The sequence below is a fragment of the Sebastes umbrosus genome, chromosome 19 (genome assembly GCF_015220745.1).
Source record: "Sebastes umbrosus isolate fSebUmb1 chromosome 19, fSebUmb1.pri, whole genome shotgun sequence".
NCBI lineage: Eukaryota > Metazoa > Chordata > Actinopteri > Perciformes > Sebastidae > Sebastes > Sebastes umbrosus.
Genome location: NC_051287.1, coordinates 27,202,718 through 27,220,782, shown reverse-complemented (window position 1 = coordinate 27,220,782; position 18,065 = coordinate 27,202,718). Strand labels below are relative to the sequence as shown.

At 40.4% G+C, this 18,065-nt stretch overlaps 1 protein-coding gene across 2 annotated transcripts in view; it reads left to right on the top strand.

Annotated features, from left to right (window-relative positions):
• The window catches only part of fibcd1 (fibrinogen C domain containing 1), a 142,774-nt gene that overhangs the window by 57,771 nt on the left and 66,938 nt on the right, over positions 1 to 18,065 (top strand). For both annotated transcript variants that reach the window (XM_037753050.1, XM_037753049.1), the window contains 2 exons: positions 1,505 to 1,664; positions 15,075 to 15,211. In XM_037753050.1, coding sequence (XP_037608978.1) covers positions 1,505 to 1,664; positions 15,075 to 15,211 — 297 coding nt within the window. The remainder of the gene's footprint in view (positions 1 to 1,504; positions 1,665 to 15,074; positions 15,212 to 18,065) is intronic.

The following is an 18,065-nucleotide window of genomic DNA, read 5'->3' as shown; positions in this document are numbered from 1 at the left end:
TAAAGTCATAATCCGGAAGCTTTCCGTTCTGGTTGATTTGGCGACACCTGTGCTCACCGGTGATAACGCTGAGCGGTTCTTAACAATACAAATCCCAGCGTTCCGATCCAAATGACCGGGGGCAAGAAACGTACTTTGAGCAGCTCCTCCGTCAGAAATACAACTAAGGAGGACAAACTACTTATGTATTTCTTTACATGTCTTCTTTATATGGCTACGCTTGTACCAATGCAAATATGTTTCCTCTTTAAGCCTGGGACCGGCTGTTCTGCTCTTCCAAATTCTGTGACTACATGAGTTATGCAAAATGTCCATTTCTTTGTTCAGTATGTGCATGCATTGTTTTCTGTGAATGAAACATTCAAATCCAGTGAAGGAATGCTAGACTATGGATTGAATGGCTATAGTAAACCATAGACAGCTATAAATAGCATCAAAAATAGGGTTTGATTTGATTGGAAACTTAAGGATTATAACTCTAACTCTAAGTTTTACTCATTTTTTTATAATATTGTAAAATAAATGGAAATCAGTGACTGCCTGGAAGGTTGTAAATATACTTTGAGAAAGAAGTAATATGAAGTATAATTAGTATAATTTAGGGCTGTCAAAGTTAAAGCGTTAACGCAAATTTGTTTTAATGCAACTAATTTCTTTAATGCATTAATGAAACTTTCATTTTTTAGGTTATATGTCATACTAGCTTATCAGGAAGGAGGTTAAATTGCATTTAATTTATGCTACATTTTGGCGAGGAAAAACTGGCTTGGCCATTTTCAAAGGGGTCCCTTGTCCTCTCACCTTAAGATATATTTGTCATGTTATGATTTGAGCATATTTATTATGCTAAATGCAGCACCTGTGAAGGTTTCTGGACAACATTTGTCATTGTTTTATTTTGTTAACTGATTTCCAGTAATAAATATATACATATATTTGCATAAAACAAGCATATTTGCCCATGTTGATAAGAGTATTAAATACTAGAGTTGTTCCGATAATGATACCAGTATTGGAAATGCGTCTAGTACTGCCCAAAATGTGGGATCTGATATCAGCGAGTATGCCAGTCTTTGCACCGATCCGATATCATAATTCAGTAACCCTGAAAAATGTTTTACTAGTTTAACCACATTATTTAATATTTTATACTTTTTTTATATTATTAATTTATGTTCTTTGTAACTGACAAACGTTCTATTTGATTTGTTGTTCATGTTTTACAAAGGGTTTAACCTGAGCCTGGCTATAAAAGAATGATAGTAATCCAATCACATCTATACATGGTCAGTAGTAAACAACTGTTTATTCATAATAATAAAAACAATAATAATAACTATATTTTTTTTCAATCACGCTGGTATCGGATCAGTACTCGGTATCAGCCAAGTTCAGGTATTGGGAAGAAAGAAATGGTATCTGCACATCTCTATTAAATACTTGTCAAATCTCTCTTTAAGGTAACTAAATAACTGTAATGTGTTTATGTGTGTGTGTTTTGCAGCTGCTGTCAGACAGTCAGATCAACATGGTGAAGGTAGTGAACTCAGTGAGTGATGCTCTCAACGCTATGCAGAAGGAGAACGTGGGCCTGAAGGCGCGTGTCAAGGCCGACCTGCAGAGAGCTCCAGTCAGAGGGGCCCGTTTCAAGGGCTGCGCCAACGGTAAGAGAAATGAGGCGTGGCTTTGACTATCTGTATCTGTCTGGCTAGATTGGATTCTTTCTCTGTAGATTTTTCTGTCTGGTATTCAATTTGTCCCTCTGTCTCTGCATATATTATTCATACATCACTGGCTACCTACAGTATATGTTTGACCTTCTGCCACTGTATGCTGCTCCGTGTTGTGATCCCATCCTCCGTCAGCTCGACTCCACTATTCTGTAAAATTATATCCCAGCGTGGTCTGTCATCCATCTTCTTACCACAGATTCATTCAAGTCAACCTCTCCTGGTGATATCAGTATGTTTCCCTGGGCTACATCTCATCCACATTATCCGGTGGCCTTGGTAGAGATGTGGAATTTTTCCACTGTACATGAGAAATGACTTGCATGTCCACTGGGTCGTGTTGTTGCCGAGAGGCAGAGAATGGCCCGAGGCATCATCCCATTGGAAGGCTTTTAACCAGGCGCAGCACACCCGATGGCATTCCCCTGTTGGATTTCCCTTGCACAGGTAGCCGGGGAGCACGGAGCGAAGGGGTGCTCACAGCATACGATATCGCAGTGAGAGGGAGTGTTCATGTTTCTGTATGAGTAGCACGACGCAGATATCTCATAAATCTGCAAACATGAGGGCATAGGCATGTACTGTTACTTTAGCTCTAAGGAACTGAAGTGCTTCATGTGACTCACCGGGTGTTTTATTAATTAATATGCTATCTTACAAACTGTGTGGGCATGTGACATCATCAGTCTAATTGATGAAAACTGAGCTGAAATTGAAACTGAAATTAGCTGAAACACCTGCTGTCTTTCAGCTGTTGCCTCCGAAAATTCTCACCTGCACCTGATGATGGTGTGAAAGTTGATCTGAAAGCTTGAATGTGCCTCCGTCTTTTTTGGAGTGACTTTACACTTTTATGTTCTAAATATCAGTTGATCTTCTGGGTTCAGGAGTGTGACAATACACACCTCATCTAATGCTTTAACTCTATATTATATATGATATAAATTATTATGTGTATACAGTAATGCACGATTCTATCTAAAGTCTACATGAGACAGATCAAGACCAAACAAACCTTTAAGCCCAAATTAACATTGTATTTCTGTCCAATAAAAAACATGTATTTCCAATTTTGACTTAGAATTTTCAGATAACCTAAGAAATTAAAGGTCTCATATTGTAGAAAGTGAGATTTCCATGTGTTTTTAGGATTATAAAGCAGGTCTCGGTGCTATAAAAATACTGTGAAAGTATCAAAGCGCTCTATCTGCGGAGAAATAAACAGCGCGTATTCAGAAACAGTGCGTTTTAAAAGGTACAGAGTGTAGGATTTGGTGGCGTCTAGTCGTGTAGTTGCAGGTTTCACCCAACTAGTACCGCTCTGCTCCTTCCTCCCTTTCCAAGACTGCGGTAACACCACGGTTTTACACTCTGAGGCTCCCGTTACCGCAGTTTCACAAGCATGTCGGATAACTAAGGTGGCCGTCAGGTAACGTGAAATTGTGAAAAACGCTCGCTAGAGCCAGTGTTTTGGTTACTGTAGAAACATGGAAGAGCAACATGGTGAACCCTGTGAAGAGGACCTGATCCCTATGTAGATATGGCTCATTCTAAGCAAACAAAAACACAATGATTCTTAGTTTCAGGTGATTATACACTAATGAAAACATAGTTATGAATATTATATTACATTTCTGATAATAAATACCCCAAAATGCTACACACTGTTCCTTTAACTAGCTGTCAGGACTTCCTTAAGGTGATGTCACAACTGTACAGTCTCAGTGTAGTGGACACACACACAGTGAGTCCCCAACTGCAGTGACGGCGTGAAGACGGCGACAGTGCAGATGCAGAAGACGCTGAACCAATCAGAGTAGACTAGGCCTTTGTGGAGGCGGGACTTAAAGAGACAGGCGCTAAAATGGAGCATTTCAGACCAGTGATGTCATGGGAAGTGATACTTCGGTACCAAGTGAATTCCAAAATTTGGAAAACGTGACGGTGCCCATTTTTCTACAGTATCGCAGGTACCGTAGGTACCATCAAGGCTCGAGACTAACGGCGTCTCGTCATTCCACAGATCATAGAAAATGTGTTTGAGACCCAGTAAACTCACTGTCGATGCATCCAGGGGACAAAACCTGTTTTTCTCCCTGATAACGTTACTTTGCAAACAACAAATTCATGTTGAAGTCGACGGATGAGAGCTAGTTAATGTTAGCAGTTAGCAGCCGGTAAGCAGCACAGTCCTGCGTGGAGCTAACAGCTGAGCTAACATTAATGGGAGGTGCCATTGTTTTACATTATGATGTGTTCAGACTCTATTCAGTGAAATGAGTATTGGGCGAAGGTAAATTCTAATGTAATCTTGTAAAATGTAGTTTTTTTTAAAAAAGTTTAGAAACTAAATCCAGTTGTTTGAAGGAAATGTTTTCACAGCAATATAAAATAGATAATAAAGAGGGAATTATGACCTGTTTAACTTCCTAACAAAAACCAGTATGCAAATGGTAATAAAGGAGTGGACGTTGAAGTACATGGGATTTATTGTTCTACTTTTGTTTTTTACCGTGGTATAGAGAATCAAGTAATTTAGCTGGCATTGGTATCAACTACTAAATTTCCGGTATTGTGACATCCCTATTTCAGACAGAGGGTGAAAACATGTATATTCAGACAGACAGTATGAGAAAAATAAAGTGTTTTGAACATTAAAGCGTGTAAACATGTTTTAGTAGAAACCCAAAATAGGTATGTAGTAGGGCTGTCACGATATACATTTGTTTCAATACGATTATCGTGGCAAAAAAATTCACGATAACGATATTATCGTGATATCATTTAAAAAATGACGCAATCAATTAAAATACATCTTTAACTTTATTTGGTTCAACGTTTGTTTGTTTTCTTTCCAAAACAACAGATAGCAGTGTGTTTTACATGTCAGTGATTGGTCTGAACTGAATGAACATATAGAATATCAGAAACAGGATGAGCTGACCTGATCCTTTTTCTCTCCCTGATGATTTCTCACGTTTCTTGGATGCTGCTGCCTGACCACAAGAAAAGTACCAGATGTCACTGTCTTGTTGAACAGACCTCAGTTAAGTTAGCCAACTTTACTTAGCACATAAATTAGCTAGCTAGCTAACATCGTCATTCACTATCACGGTTGGAGCCATTCAGTGCCGGCCAGCCGGAGCCCACCGGTGGTGACGGGTGGTGACGGGTGGTTCGGCCGGTTGGAGCTGGGTGGTGTTGGCCAGCCGGAGCCCACCGGTGGTGACGGGTGGCTCGGCCGGTTGAAGCCGGGTAGTGCCGGTCAGCCGGGACCCGCCGGTGGTGACGGGTGGCTCGGCCGGTTGGAGCCGGGTGGTGTTGGCCAGCCGGAGCCCGCCAGTGATAGCCAACGACCCAGCCAGCTAAAGCCAAGCAATGCCAGCCGACCGGTTCACTATCGCTGGCGGGTCTCGGTTGGCTAGCATTGCTTGGCTTCATCTAGCCAAGCCAGCGAGCCAACACCACCCAGCTATAGCTGGCTAACGTTAGCCAGCTAACTCACGTAGTCATTCACTAACCAAGATATGCTAACGTTGTACTCATATAACTCAACTGACATGTTTATAGCTACGCTAACGTTACAACTGAGTCGCTCTATGGTGGTGAAATGTTCAGCATGATGATTGTGAAGGTGACTATGAAGCAGGTTTGAAGTATTAGCTCCTTTGGCTGATACTGTATAATATATATATATAGTATATATATATGTATCCTGTAGCCTCACATTCGCTGCACACTGGAGCAGTATCAAGAAGGACTTTGTTTTTTCTAGTGCAACCCGAAGAATTCCCACACTGCAGAGTTTACGTTTTTAGCAGGGTGATAAAGTATCTCCTTTTCATTCGTCGTCATTTTGACAGAATCACAAAGAAAAGACGTGCGCTTGCTTGTGGTGTGTTTACTTTTTTACTGTTTGTGGCGTGCGTGGATGACGTCATGTCTGCGACAAGCTTTTATTTACTGCGTGGGGGAGAACACAAAAGAGAAACAGCTGAACCAAGAGTTAAATTGAATTAAACACGATATATCGTGTCTGGATTATTTACACAATATTACTATTTTCATGTTTTTAATACCGCGATTACCGCAAAACCGGTATACCGCGACACCCCTAGTATGTAGTATGGAGCTGAAAGCTTCACACAGTTTTATGCCTGCGCCGCCTTCCAGAGTTGTCTTGCCTTAACCACATTATCTGAAGCAATCAGTAAACAGTTGGTTGAAACATACCAGAATCCTGGGTGGCAATAAATTATAAATGAATTGGTAGAGAAGATGTTAGCAGAATTGTTATCTCACAGCAGGTATTATAACTCAATTTTGGAATAATTTCTTTGAGCTTTAATTTAATTTGCTGTCTCCTGGCTCTATATTAATGGCAACAGAGACAGAAAACAACATTGTTTCCCGTTGTTACGGCAATCATTAGTCAATTTATGCACTGCATAGCACACCCCCCCCACCCCCCCCTGTATGCACACTGCATGAGGAGAGCACAATTACAAGAACAACTCTCAATATGATGCAACAGGATGTGAAGTAACATCACTGTTCTGAAAAGAGAGAATGAATATTATGAGGTAGTATTTATTGCAGGGCTATCGGTTCTATCGTTTTGCATTGCATTAGATTATACATGTGTTTGTGTTATTCTGCTATTAGGGGAGATGTCTGGTAAAGTGTTCATAATAAGGGATGATTATGTATGAGCTCTGTGTATTTTCAGAATCCATTCCTGTACAACACGGTGAAGTCAGCAGCCAGTACAAGGTTGTAATGATGATTACATCAGCCCTGTTGTTGCTGCTGGAGTTTGGCTCACAGGCTGCTTCTGGTGTCATTATCTCATACCAACCGTCCTGGAAACAGGTGTCCAGTTCAGTCATCTGTCTGTCAGGGATTACACCTTAATATTATTAATAGTTTTCCTACATGAGGAGCTCCCTCATTTGCAGTAACTTTACATGGGCAAGAAGTGATTACTAAAACTAGTACGTTTTAAGAGCATTTTTTCAGTGAGTCTTATTCTTAAAGTTTAAAACAATATAAAAATGTACATACATTATTGGAATTAAAAAGCAAGTTTGGGATTTGGGGTTACTGAATATGCAGACCTATTAATTAGCTATCATGCAAACCAGATTCAACAACAGCACACTGGACTGTGGGATACAGCTTAAATGTATTGCTCTTTGTGACATTGATAAGAGAGAATTCAGGACAATAAATATATCCTTGTTTACTTTATTGATCATTCATTGTGAGATTTCTGTCAAAGGAAGACATCATTCAGAAAGAAGCATTTCATTTGAAAGCAACTGGACCCACTCCTGTTCTCACAGCAGAAATACCTGATACAGTCCTGGGCTCTAAACAGGCGAGGGAGGAGGAAATAACCGCCTAATATAAAGCAAAAAATAACTATTATTCTCCCCTTTGTGGCTCAATTTGTAGATTTTGCCTTTTTATAAAGAGCCAGAATCTAATTTGGTTCCCAAGTAGACTATAATATCTATTCTGCCACGACAATACCATTACATAAGATTTCAGGGAATAGTTCTCTGTTATATTATTTATTATTTGATTGCCACTTGAAATTCTGGTGTGTTTCATATAAATGTCCACAGAGTGCTTAACTTTGACCTATTTAAAACATAGATATCCTAAAGCTGCGTAAATGTCAGGAGTAAAGCTGCACAACATTCAGGCTAATTGACCAACCAGCTCCACGGTTCAGCACCACAGTTTAGCACCATGGACAGCGCTTCACATATACTCTGCTCAGTGTTCGCTGTGCACCATTCCCTTGAGAGCTCATTCATGCACCGTCTCTGTAAGATATAGTATAATGTTATAATAAATATTAAGAAATATATAGTATGCCACACAGAAAAAAAACTGCATGTCAAGGACTTGTTAATGCTATTTGTACAGTACATGTATATAATACTCTACATTAAGTTCTTGAAATGTAGCTCTCTGCAGGTTCCCACTCCTTCCTGCTCCTCTGAGCTTGTCAAGACAAACTACAGTCAGTGTTTCTGTGGAGCGCAGCCTTGACATTGCATCAAGGACATCTACATTGAACTAGTGAACAGCTATAAAAACGATGAAAACATCGGTGCTGTTTAAAATTGATATACAACATACTGTATATCTTCTCTAAGTGCCTATGTTTATTTATTATGCAATATATCCTTATTTTTATTATTATGGCATCCTTGTGTGGGTTAGCTTGCTTTTGGCTATCTATCTGTTTAGAAATGACAGCTGTTAGGATACCTGATGTATATTCTACTAATATCTAACAGCTAGACTGAAGATGCTGGTATCATATGAAACTAAAAAAACCTGATGAATCCATCGGTACCAACCATGTCATACTAGCTTTTCATTCAGACGCTAAATAACACTCCAAAATTTCGCAACATTTTGGTGAGGAAAAAAGGCTATTTTCAAACCTGACCTGACCTGAAGATGGGTTCTACGGGTACCCCCGATAAATTAACGCAACTTTTGATTTTTAGGTTGTAGCAGGCTCAGTTTTAAGGCTGGAGTGAAGATGATGGCATCATATGAGAAGAGAACCTGATGAATCCATCGGTACCAACCATGGCATACTAGCTTGTCGTGAAGGAGGTTAAAAATGCTCCAAACTTAATTGTTTGCCTCTGACCTCCAGATCAGTGAATGTAAATGGGTTCTATAGGTACCCACGAGTCTCCCCTTTACAGACATGCCCACTTTATGATAATCACATGCAGTTTGGGGCAAGTCATAGTCAAGTCAGCACACTGACACACTGACAGCTGTTGTTGCCTGTTGGGCTGCCGTTTGCCATGTTATGATTTGAGCATATTGTTTTATGTTAAATGCAGTACCTGTGAGGGTTTCTGGACAATATCTGTCATTGTTTTGTGTTGATAATTGATTAATAAATAAAATATCTAATAAATATATACATGCATTTGCATAAAGCAAGCATATTTGCAAACTCCCATGTTGATAAGAGGATTAAATACTTGACAAAATCTCCCTTTAAGGTACATTTTGCACAGATAATAAATTTATGATTAATTTTCAATTAATCACTATTAATTAACTATGGACAATCATGCGATTAATCACAATTCAATATTTTAACACACAATCCATTTTTAATTCTATATTCATTCTGAGAGGGTCAGTGTACCAGGTATTGACCATCCAATACATAAACTGGTCTTCCTAAGGCACAATAATAAAAATAAAAACTGCAGGCACATATAGTCAACAGCAAATTTTGAATATTTAATGTCTATGTCTTTACGGCTGTGTGCATAAATGTGTTTAAGTTTGGGGCACAACCATGAATATCTTTGACTGCCTGTCTGTCCCTCTGTGCCTGTGGATATTTGAAGTATTCATCTCTGTACTGTTTGCATTGGATTCCCATAAGAGCATATTAGATTTTCAAAGTGATATGAATCCAAACCTGACAGCAGTGAAGCCCTTCTCAGCTCTGACGGTAGCAGGGTTTCTGAGTTGTAGAAGTCCTCCTTTTCAGTTCATGGACTGGCTGACTTTGCTGTGCTGTTGTTGCACAGTGGCTTTACTGCTGAGAAGATTTACAAGTGAAAGCCCATTTCTGTTGTCAGCAGTAAGCATGTAAGTACAAGTATTGGCTTGACATTTAGTAGATTTATTTGTTATTATTATTTTTTGCTGCCAAATTAATTATTCAGTATTGTATTTTAAAACAAAATAGAGGCAAAACATAAATAGAAAAGTTAGCAGCAGGGCATGGTTGGAAACAACCGTAATGACTGCACAGATGAGCAGTGTTAGCTGGAGATGTGAGGGCAGGTTGCATTTAAATGAGTTCAGTTCCTACTGTGCAGTGCCTGTGATGTCAGAGTGACTTACTTTAAAGGGTTTATGCAACTAAGGATTTTGTCGCCAAACAAATGAGATTCAGAACAGATGCTCTCCTCAAACAACCCTGTCTGCAGAAAAAAGTGTTGGCATTGTACCCTTCTGCAAACCACGGGATGCATTGACTATGCATCGTATCATGCTTGCAGAAATGCACAATGCCACCTAGTTAACGTTGTGACGCAGTGGTTAGGTTTAGGCAACAAAACTGCTTGGTTAAGGTTACAAAAAATATCATGTTTTGTGTTAAAATAATAACGTAATAACGTAACAACGTAATGCAACAACGTAATGCAACAACGTAATGCAACAACGTAACGGAACAACGTAATGGAACAATGTAATGGAACAACGGAACGGAACAACGGAACGGAACAACGGAACGTGTGCAAGTTTATCAACTTAAATGACAACTGTAACAACGTAACTAGCATAAATAAACAATAAGGCTGGGACGATACACCTATCTCCCGATTCGATACTATCACGATACTTGGGTGCCGATTCGATATGTATTGTGATTTGATATTACGATTTATAGCGATTTCTGTTCACTTTTTTAAAATTAGATCATGGGGAAAAGTTAAATCATAGAGACTTTTACTTTGGAAAATCTCTAAATGAATTCGGTAAAAATGTTTGATTTTCAGCATGTATGTAGTGAGAGATGTTGTGAAGTCAAAAATATTAATCATTGTCAGGAATTATTTGTTATTACATTTCCCTCACAAATTAGTGGTATTTTCTTTTTAATTTATAAGGGACATCTCATGTTTTATACTTTTGCTGAATATAATCCATCAATCTTATTTCCGTAGATGTATTTTGTATATACAGTTCCCTTTGTTAACACCTTATTTTGAAAAGCGTACGTAGTCACCACGTGTCTACTTCCTCTAACTTCTCCAAGGTGGTCTCTAGCTCTCCCGTCAGCTCCATTCTCTTTATCCATCCATGATCAGCTCCATCGGGGCCGTTTGAACGCAGAGAACACAAATGTCAGTATATGGGTGCTCTACAGTTGTAGCATCGGCCCATTTGACCATGGAGACGAGAGCGACGGCCGGCTCCACCGCAACGTTACCGCGATACAATGACGTTTCCTGTCCGTGACAGAGTTAGCGTGCAGCTTTAGCCGTGATGTCTAGCGCTACTTTTCCTGTCAGTGTGTGAAACCCAAAGAGTTTCCATCCTTTACTGGATGTGTAGTGTTTACCACGCTGGATTTAACATGGAGGGTGCAGGTCGTGTCCACGCTGACCCTCCAACGGTTTAGACCTTCTTGTTTTGGCTCGCTGCGGGCGGCTGCAGTTTGTTTTGGTTGACAGATACGGAACGGATATAACGTCATGTTACTCAGACTACAATAATAAAAGCGGTAACTTCCTTCTACCTCCACATAGACTCAAATTAAGCAAATATATCCATTCTGGCATTAAAAAATCGATTTCAAAATCGTTTTCTCACCCCCAATAAATAACATCCCTAATAAATAACAGCCGACATTATGAAACAAGTGTAAGGTTGTTTGACCCATCCACCCAGGTAGTTTTCAACAACGGTCGCTCGACATACTATGTCACTTGCTTTGCGCGTCGCTCATTGTACTACATCACTTGCATTGACTGAATGCAAAAATGTCCACATTCAACGTATCTGTGGTTTGCAGAAACGTACAATGCCAGCATTTTTCCCTGGCGACTGGGCTGCCTCAGGGGTCCCATCCCAGCGCCAACACATTGTCACAGCCTGGCTCTCAGGCCACGACAGACACACCGTGGTAACTTTTGAATCAATTCCTCTATTTAACTCAAGAGAATGAAATATGCAGACCTGAGCATATAAAAAGGGAGGGAGTGTGAATATCAGTAGTATCAGTATTGTGAGGTGTGCATGGATAAGGATAAGCAAGGAGAAGCTAAGGCTGCCACATGGCTGGGGTTGGTGTCTGCGGGGAGAGAGAGAGAGAGAATGAGTCATCAAGCCTAGGTTTTATAGGCTGGGAACACCGGGCCCAGGTGTACTATATATGCGACAGCAGGGATCGCCACGTCATGCACCACCCACCCAAACTATACACACATCATTAGAAATATTCAAATCAAGATCTGCTTATATTTCTATATTTTTCTAACTGTTTACAAATCCTACAGTATGATCCTACTAACAGTCATTGCATGTGTATTTGAAGCCTGATATACTGTAGCTTATTAATTATTATTGTCCAAAAACCTCCATTGTTGCCCAAAAACTATTAATTATTAAGAAATCAGTGAGCCACACCATTTCACTGGGTGACATATTCCTACAACAACACTAGCACTCTTCTGAGTCAGTCCCCCATCCTGCTGCCATAAATGTCCTATAGTGCACCAAATCCACAGCTGAAAATAGTCCCCAACAAACGCACACTGCTGTGCCCTGCTGTTTTAGGAAGAAAGTCCAGATTGTCAGAAAGTATTGAGAGAAGGACACATTGTTGGCTTTGGTCTTTTTGTGGATTTGTTGACAGAAAGAAAAGTCCCTGATGGTTCTATAACAGGCAACAGGAAGGGTGGATGATGAGGCATAATGCACAACAGACAATCAGGCTGGAGAGCTGGTTAGATTGATTGGCAACAGGTGCTCAGGTGAAAATGGGAGTTAGGTGATAACGTTTCATTTGTGCGTAGAACATAGCAGTTAGTGTTGACGTATATTGAGACGAGAGATGTAGTTCACTGTCACACTAAACTAAATGATACTGCGACAAACTGAGCCTTTCTTGATTTGCAAAATTATCTTTTAAATTGACAAACATCATACAGTATGTGTGATTCATGATGTATTCTCGCCGCTGACTACCGTACATATTTTTTCCGAAATAAGGTCCCATGGTGGTCCATCGGAAGAGGAGGGATTCGCCTCTCTATACCTACTGCAGGAAAGGGAGGGAATAATAGGAATTAGTGACTGGTAAACTGACAACAAAAATGTATGCAAGTTATATGAAGAACCAGTTGTAGCCATGAACAGAAACTTTTTGTGATACATCATGTCAGTACACCTGGTATTAAAATGCATTTTGGGTGATCAGCTCAACCTGCAGCACGCTCCCAGCACTCCTCCGGTCACTGGACCAACGTGACCAGAGAGATCACCGCCACCGCCACCGCCACCGCTCTGTCTGCACTCAGCATCTCCTCTCCTCATCCCTCTGTGTGTGTGCGAGTGCAGATGTACCTCAAAGTCACGTTTGCGGGCCCTCTCCCGTTAAATGATGGCGTTTTGAGGATAATATGTCTGCACATTATGCACCGCCTCTCCGGCAGTGCCCGGCTGCTAGCCCGTGCCTAATGGAGCCTCAGGAGACTTCTGCTCAACCCCTTTCAGACAGAGCGATCGGATCTTAATCGGATCTCAATGTGGACACTGGAGACACATTTGTTTATTTATTTTATTTTTTATTTTTTTATATATTTATTCATTTATTTAGACTAGAAAATAATATTTATTAACAGTAAAATACAAAACATTGGCACAGAAGGCACTAGTTGTGACAGAGAGACACATGTGCCATTGTGAATGTTTCCTGTAATAACTGGAATGGTTGCTGAGAAATTACTTTGGCTTTTTAGACATTAACATTATTTTACCATTTAGCTAAGGCTAATAATCTCATTTATTCACCAATTGCAAAACCAACAACATAATCTTAAAAACACATTGGGTTTTGCAGGTCACATCCTCAGAGATTAGACACATATTAATACCAGGTGTTATCAGGTTAAATCATATCTTTATTTATCATATCATAGGGCGGCTGTGGCTCAGAGGGTAGAGCAGGTTGTCCACCAATCGGAAGTTCGGTGGTTCGATCCCCGGCTGCTCCGGGTCACATGTCGATGTGTCCTTAAGCAAGACACTTAACCCCAAAATTGCTCCCGGAGGCATAGCCATCGGTGTGTGAATGAGTATTTAGATTAGATCCTGATGGGCAAAGTTGGCACCTTAGTAGCCTCTGCCATCAGTGTATGAATGTGTGTGTGAATGGGTGAATACTGACATGTAGTGTAAAGCGCTTTGAGTGGTCGGAAGACTAGAAAAGCGCTATATAAGTCCAAGTTCATTTACCATATCACGTTTTAATGCCATGTCTGTCACTGGAATAGAAAGGTATGACATGAATAAATTGGCACACAGTAGAAGACCAAAACTCTTCATCTGTGTTAAATTATGTGCGAACAAAGTTGTGAAGCTAAAGTGGACCTGGAGTATCAGTACGATCATGAGGGGGGTCCTTGGAAGAAAAAAATTCTCGCTGTAAGGGATCATTAAACTGAAAAGCTTTGAAAGCCCCAAATTCTTAAATAATGATCTCCTTTTTAATGTCCCGTGGAACCCAGACAGCTCCGACTTCCTGTAATGAAAAGAAGAAGTGGGAAATGTTACCATTTATGTGTGATGATGATGATGAAAGCCGGAGCTCAGTAGTCGAGGCTTACACGGAGAAACGGAAAAGCTTCGGGGAGACCAAACATTTCCTATCGTGTAGTGACTGTAAAAAAAAATCTTGTATGGCCTTTGCAAGAACTCTCCTGGCTGTTTTAAACTTGGGGGTTTGACCCTGCGAAGGCTGGCATGCATAATCTATGACATTGTGTCTCCTGGGGAATAGACTTTGTATCCCCTGTGTAAAACGGGTCTCTCAGCCACAGACAAGGGTGCTGCTGTTCTGCTCTGCTGTAGCTTACAAGCTCCCTGTCGCTGTCTCTTCTTCTCTGCACTAACTTTTTCCTGGATTCTCTTTCTGTCTGTCTGTTATATACTCTCTCCACTCCACCTGTCTGTGTCGTATCACTATATCTCACTAAGCCTTACTTCTTCCTCTCTGACTTCCATAACGTCTTTTGTTTCCTCCTTTTTCCTACAACTTGTGTTATCTCAAATCTGTCTTTGTGCTATATATCTGCGTCTTCTCCATCTGCGCTCCACCCTTTCTGTCTTCATTTTGACCTACTCGCGTACCGTCTTTTTTCCCGTTTTTATCTTCGCTGCACTTAGTCCCTCTGTGTCATCTATCACCCATCTCACCATCTATCTTTTTTGTGTCTTCTTTCTCCACACAACCATTCTTTACCTCCCCATTGCTCTTTCTATCCTTTGCAAGAGCCACCCTTTTAGAAAATAATTGAGTAAGCCAACACTTTGAGGTTTCGTTTTGACAGGAAGACTTCACAACGTGGAAACAGAGCTGCTCTTTCATGTTTACTGTATACTTATGTGCCTCTCTTTGCCTGTCTGTAGACAGAGGACAGAATGTGACAAATGTTGTCTCATGTTTTCCTCTTTATTGCTGATTTCACTGCTGCTCTGAGCAATCGTTCCCTTTGCAAGCCATATTGGACCTAATTTATTTCATGTCCCCACACTTTCACCTCTCCCTAGGCTCGCGTCCCCGTGACTGCGGTGATCTGTACGCCAGTGGTCAGAGAGAGGACGGCATCTACTCCGTGTTTCCTGTTCACCACCCCGCAGGCTTCCAGGTCTACTGCGACATGACCACAGACGGAGGAGGCTGGACGGTGAGTCAGACGAAAACACACACATATTACAGTTCACACACACACATAAAGCTCATAAGCTGTATAGACCTAAAATAAAAACATCTACTCAGTTGCTATATTTTCAGCAGGGTTATACTCGAGATTCAAATGAAAACAGGGAATTGAAGGGAACGAAAAGCCTTTCCACGGGCTATTTTAGAAACCACATACTATACCAGCAGTACGTACTGATTTGGCCGAAATGTAGCATGTAGTAGCTAAATCTACAGTATGCCAAAAAATACCCAGATGTAGTACGGATTTGGAAAAAATCTCCAGTATTCATCGGGTCAGTCTACCTCGTCTACTGTATCCCACTAGCAAACGCTGGAATGGTACAGGCAACAACAGCAGTCAATAGCAGCACATTTTTTACATTTTCCGTAGCTATTTCATCACTAAATTCACTTCTGAAAAGTTTTGAGGCAAGAAATCAACTTTGCAGATTTTGAATGTTGTCAGTTTTACGATATTAGATGGCGAATTGAACATTTGCTCCGACGTTTTCGGAATTTAGAAGCTCCACAAACTGCAGTGACAGCTAGCTAGCGCCTGTCGGGGTCGCTCTCCAGCCGGGTAGTCACGCTCACAGACCGCTATGAGCTGACTGGAGCTCTCTAGAGACCGGTCTGTAGACCAGAGGCTTTTATTTCACTGTTGATGAATAATTTGTTTACATATCACAACACAGATGTCCATTGTAAATGAACAGGAACCTGTGATTATCTGCCTTTATGGAGTTGAAAAGCTCCACAATAGCCCACGGGCGTAGCTCGCTGGAGAGCTGGCCAGTGATGCTCACAGAGCGGCTACAGAGCAGCAGAGTGGCGAGGGAAGTGGCGAGGGAAAGAGCAGCCTCTGACGGGGCAGAGAGATACCTGCTGAGACAATATAGATAGATAGATAGATAGATAGATAGATAGATAGATAGATAGATAGATAGATAGTAACTTTATTGATCCCGAGGTAAATTCAACATGACCCTTTTTAACATTCCTCTAATATCTGGAGGGAGATCAGTCCACTGTTTAGTTGCTGGAACTGAAAAAGCAGTTTGAGTAAATGTTGTGGATTAATGTTTTATATGTAACCTTCCGTTACAGTCGTTGATGATCCTGTTTGACCTACTTCACCATGAGCTGTTAGAATAAATGGTTTAATAAGGGCTGGTGGAGCTCAACCTGCAGTATCTTATAAAAGAAACAAACACTTGTCACAAACAAAAAAAAACAAAGTTGCATTTTTTGATAATATTGTAATAGTGGCACAATTTCATTTTTTTGTCGAGTGCTTTATGAGCTTGTTTAAAGGCTAAGGTCTGGCCTAGCATACTGCAAAATACATCACTTTAACTGTTTCATACTACATACTACTGAGGAACGCAGTATGTAGTGTATGCTGCATACTGTATACTGTGTTTGTCAGTAGTACTGTAGGAAGTAGGCAGTTTTGAATACAGCCTCTGTCTGCTTTTACAAATCTGCTTTTATTTACTAAATAATCCCAACATAAAAATATCTCACTGAGTCTTTCTAACTGCAACACTGGTTCCATTCAAATCCCAGTCATGTCAGTACAAGAGGTCATATACTGTTTGTCTGGGCACCCGCTGTGATTGTAGTTGTACCTCCTTAGGAATCGCATGCATCAATCCGAAAAGGTCTTATCAAAGTTTTATCACAGAGCGGCGAGGAGATCTTAAGTTTCATGTGGACCTGTTTGAAAACAGTCCATTATTTTTCATGTTCTGTTTCTCATTTAGAAAACAGAATGGTAATTTGTCACATCTAAGCGAGAATGTCATCAGGTAGAATGCTGAAAGGGAAACGAATAAAGAGGAGTGAGACAAAGAAAGCCAATGAAACGGAGCGCTGAGAGATGCAACAAAACTGAAGTGCATCCTCTGAATCATGATTGGTTTGGTAGGCTAAGTAAATGGCGCCATAAGGTAAAGGCAGAGATTCTAAGCTGTTACCTTGACTGATTGCATAACATAACTAAATCATGGGAATACACGTGCTGTTGCTGTCTGCACTGATATAAAGATGGGATGACTTACAGCTCTGTACAGGCAGCCAGCTCATGAAAAGACAGCTTCCATTTTGAATGTGCAAACCAAGTTGTCATTGTGCTTCAAACTCAAATGCAAAAAACAGTGTTTCCATTACAGTTGGTGCATGTCTGACCTTGTTTATGTTTTGTTTTGTAAATCTTGCAGTCTCGTCTTTATGTAATGATATTTTGAGAGGATTTTGGATTCTTAAAAGGCAACACGGAAAAAGATACTTAGAGTTTATTTAAGTGTGTGTTCCTTTTTTTCCTTGATCAAACATCTGTCAGTTGTCTGGCCTCGCTAAAGTAAACATAGTTGTTTAAGTGAGACTGTATACTGGAAGCGCTGTGTCTTTTGGGAATGACAGACAGCGAGGTGAACAAACATTGACACTGAGCTGTTTGAAGTTATATTTGGAAGTGCAGTTTAGACGTATTTTATTGCGAGTGCAGACACACACCATCTCACTGGTTAGAGCCATTTATTTCCCTTTGTTCTGGAGTAGACTGTAGCCTAGTCCTCTGGGAAAGAAGAGCAGTTCCTAATAGAGAACTAAGGCCTTGTAACACTTTAACACTTAAATTACAGCTACATGAATCCATCACAACTCTTTTTTTTCACATGTCGTGATGCATTTTAGTAAAGCATGCAGGGGCTGATTTTGGAATCTGTCCAAAAGTATTCAGGGATTTATTTGCAAGAACTGTACAATGAACTGTTATGGACATCATTTCGGTTTATTTCATGTCATGCAAAGTGATGAAAGCTGCATTACAAATG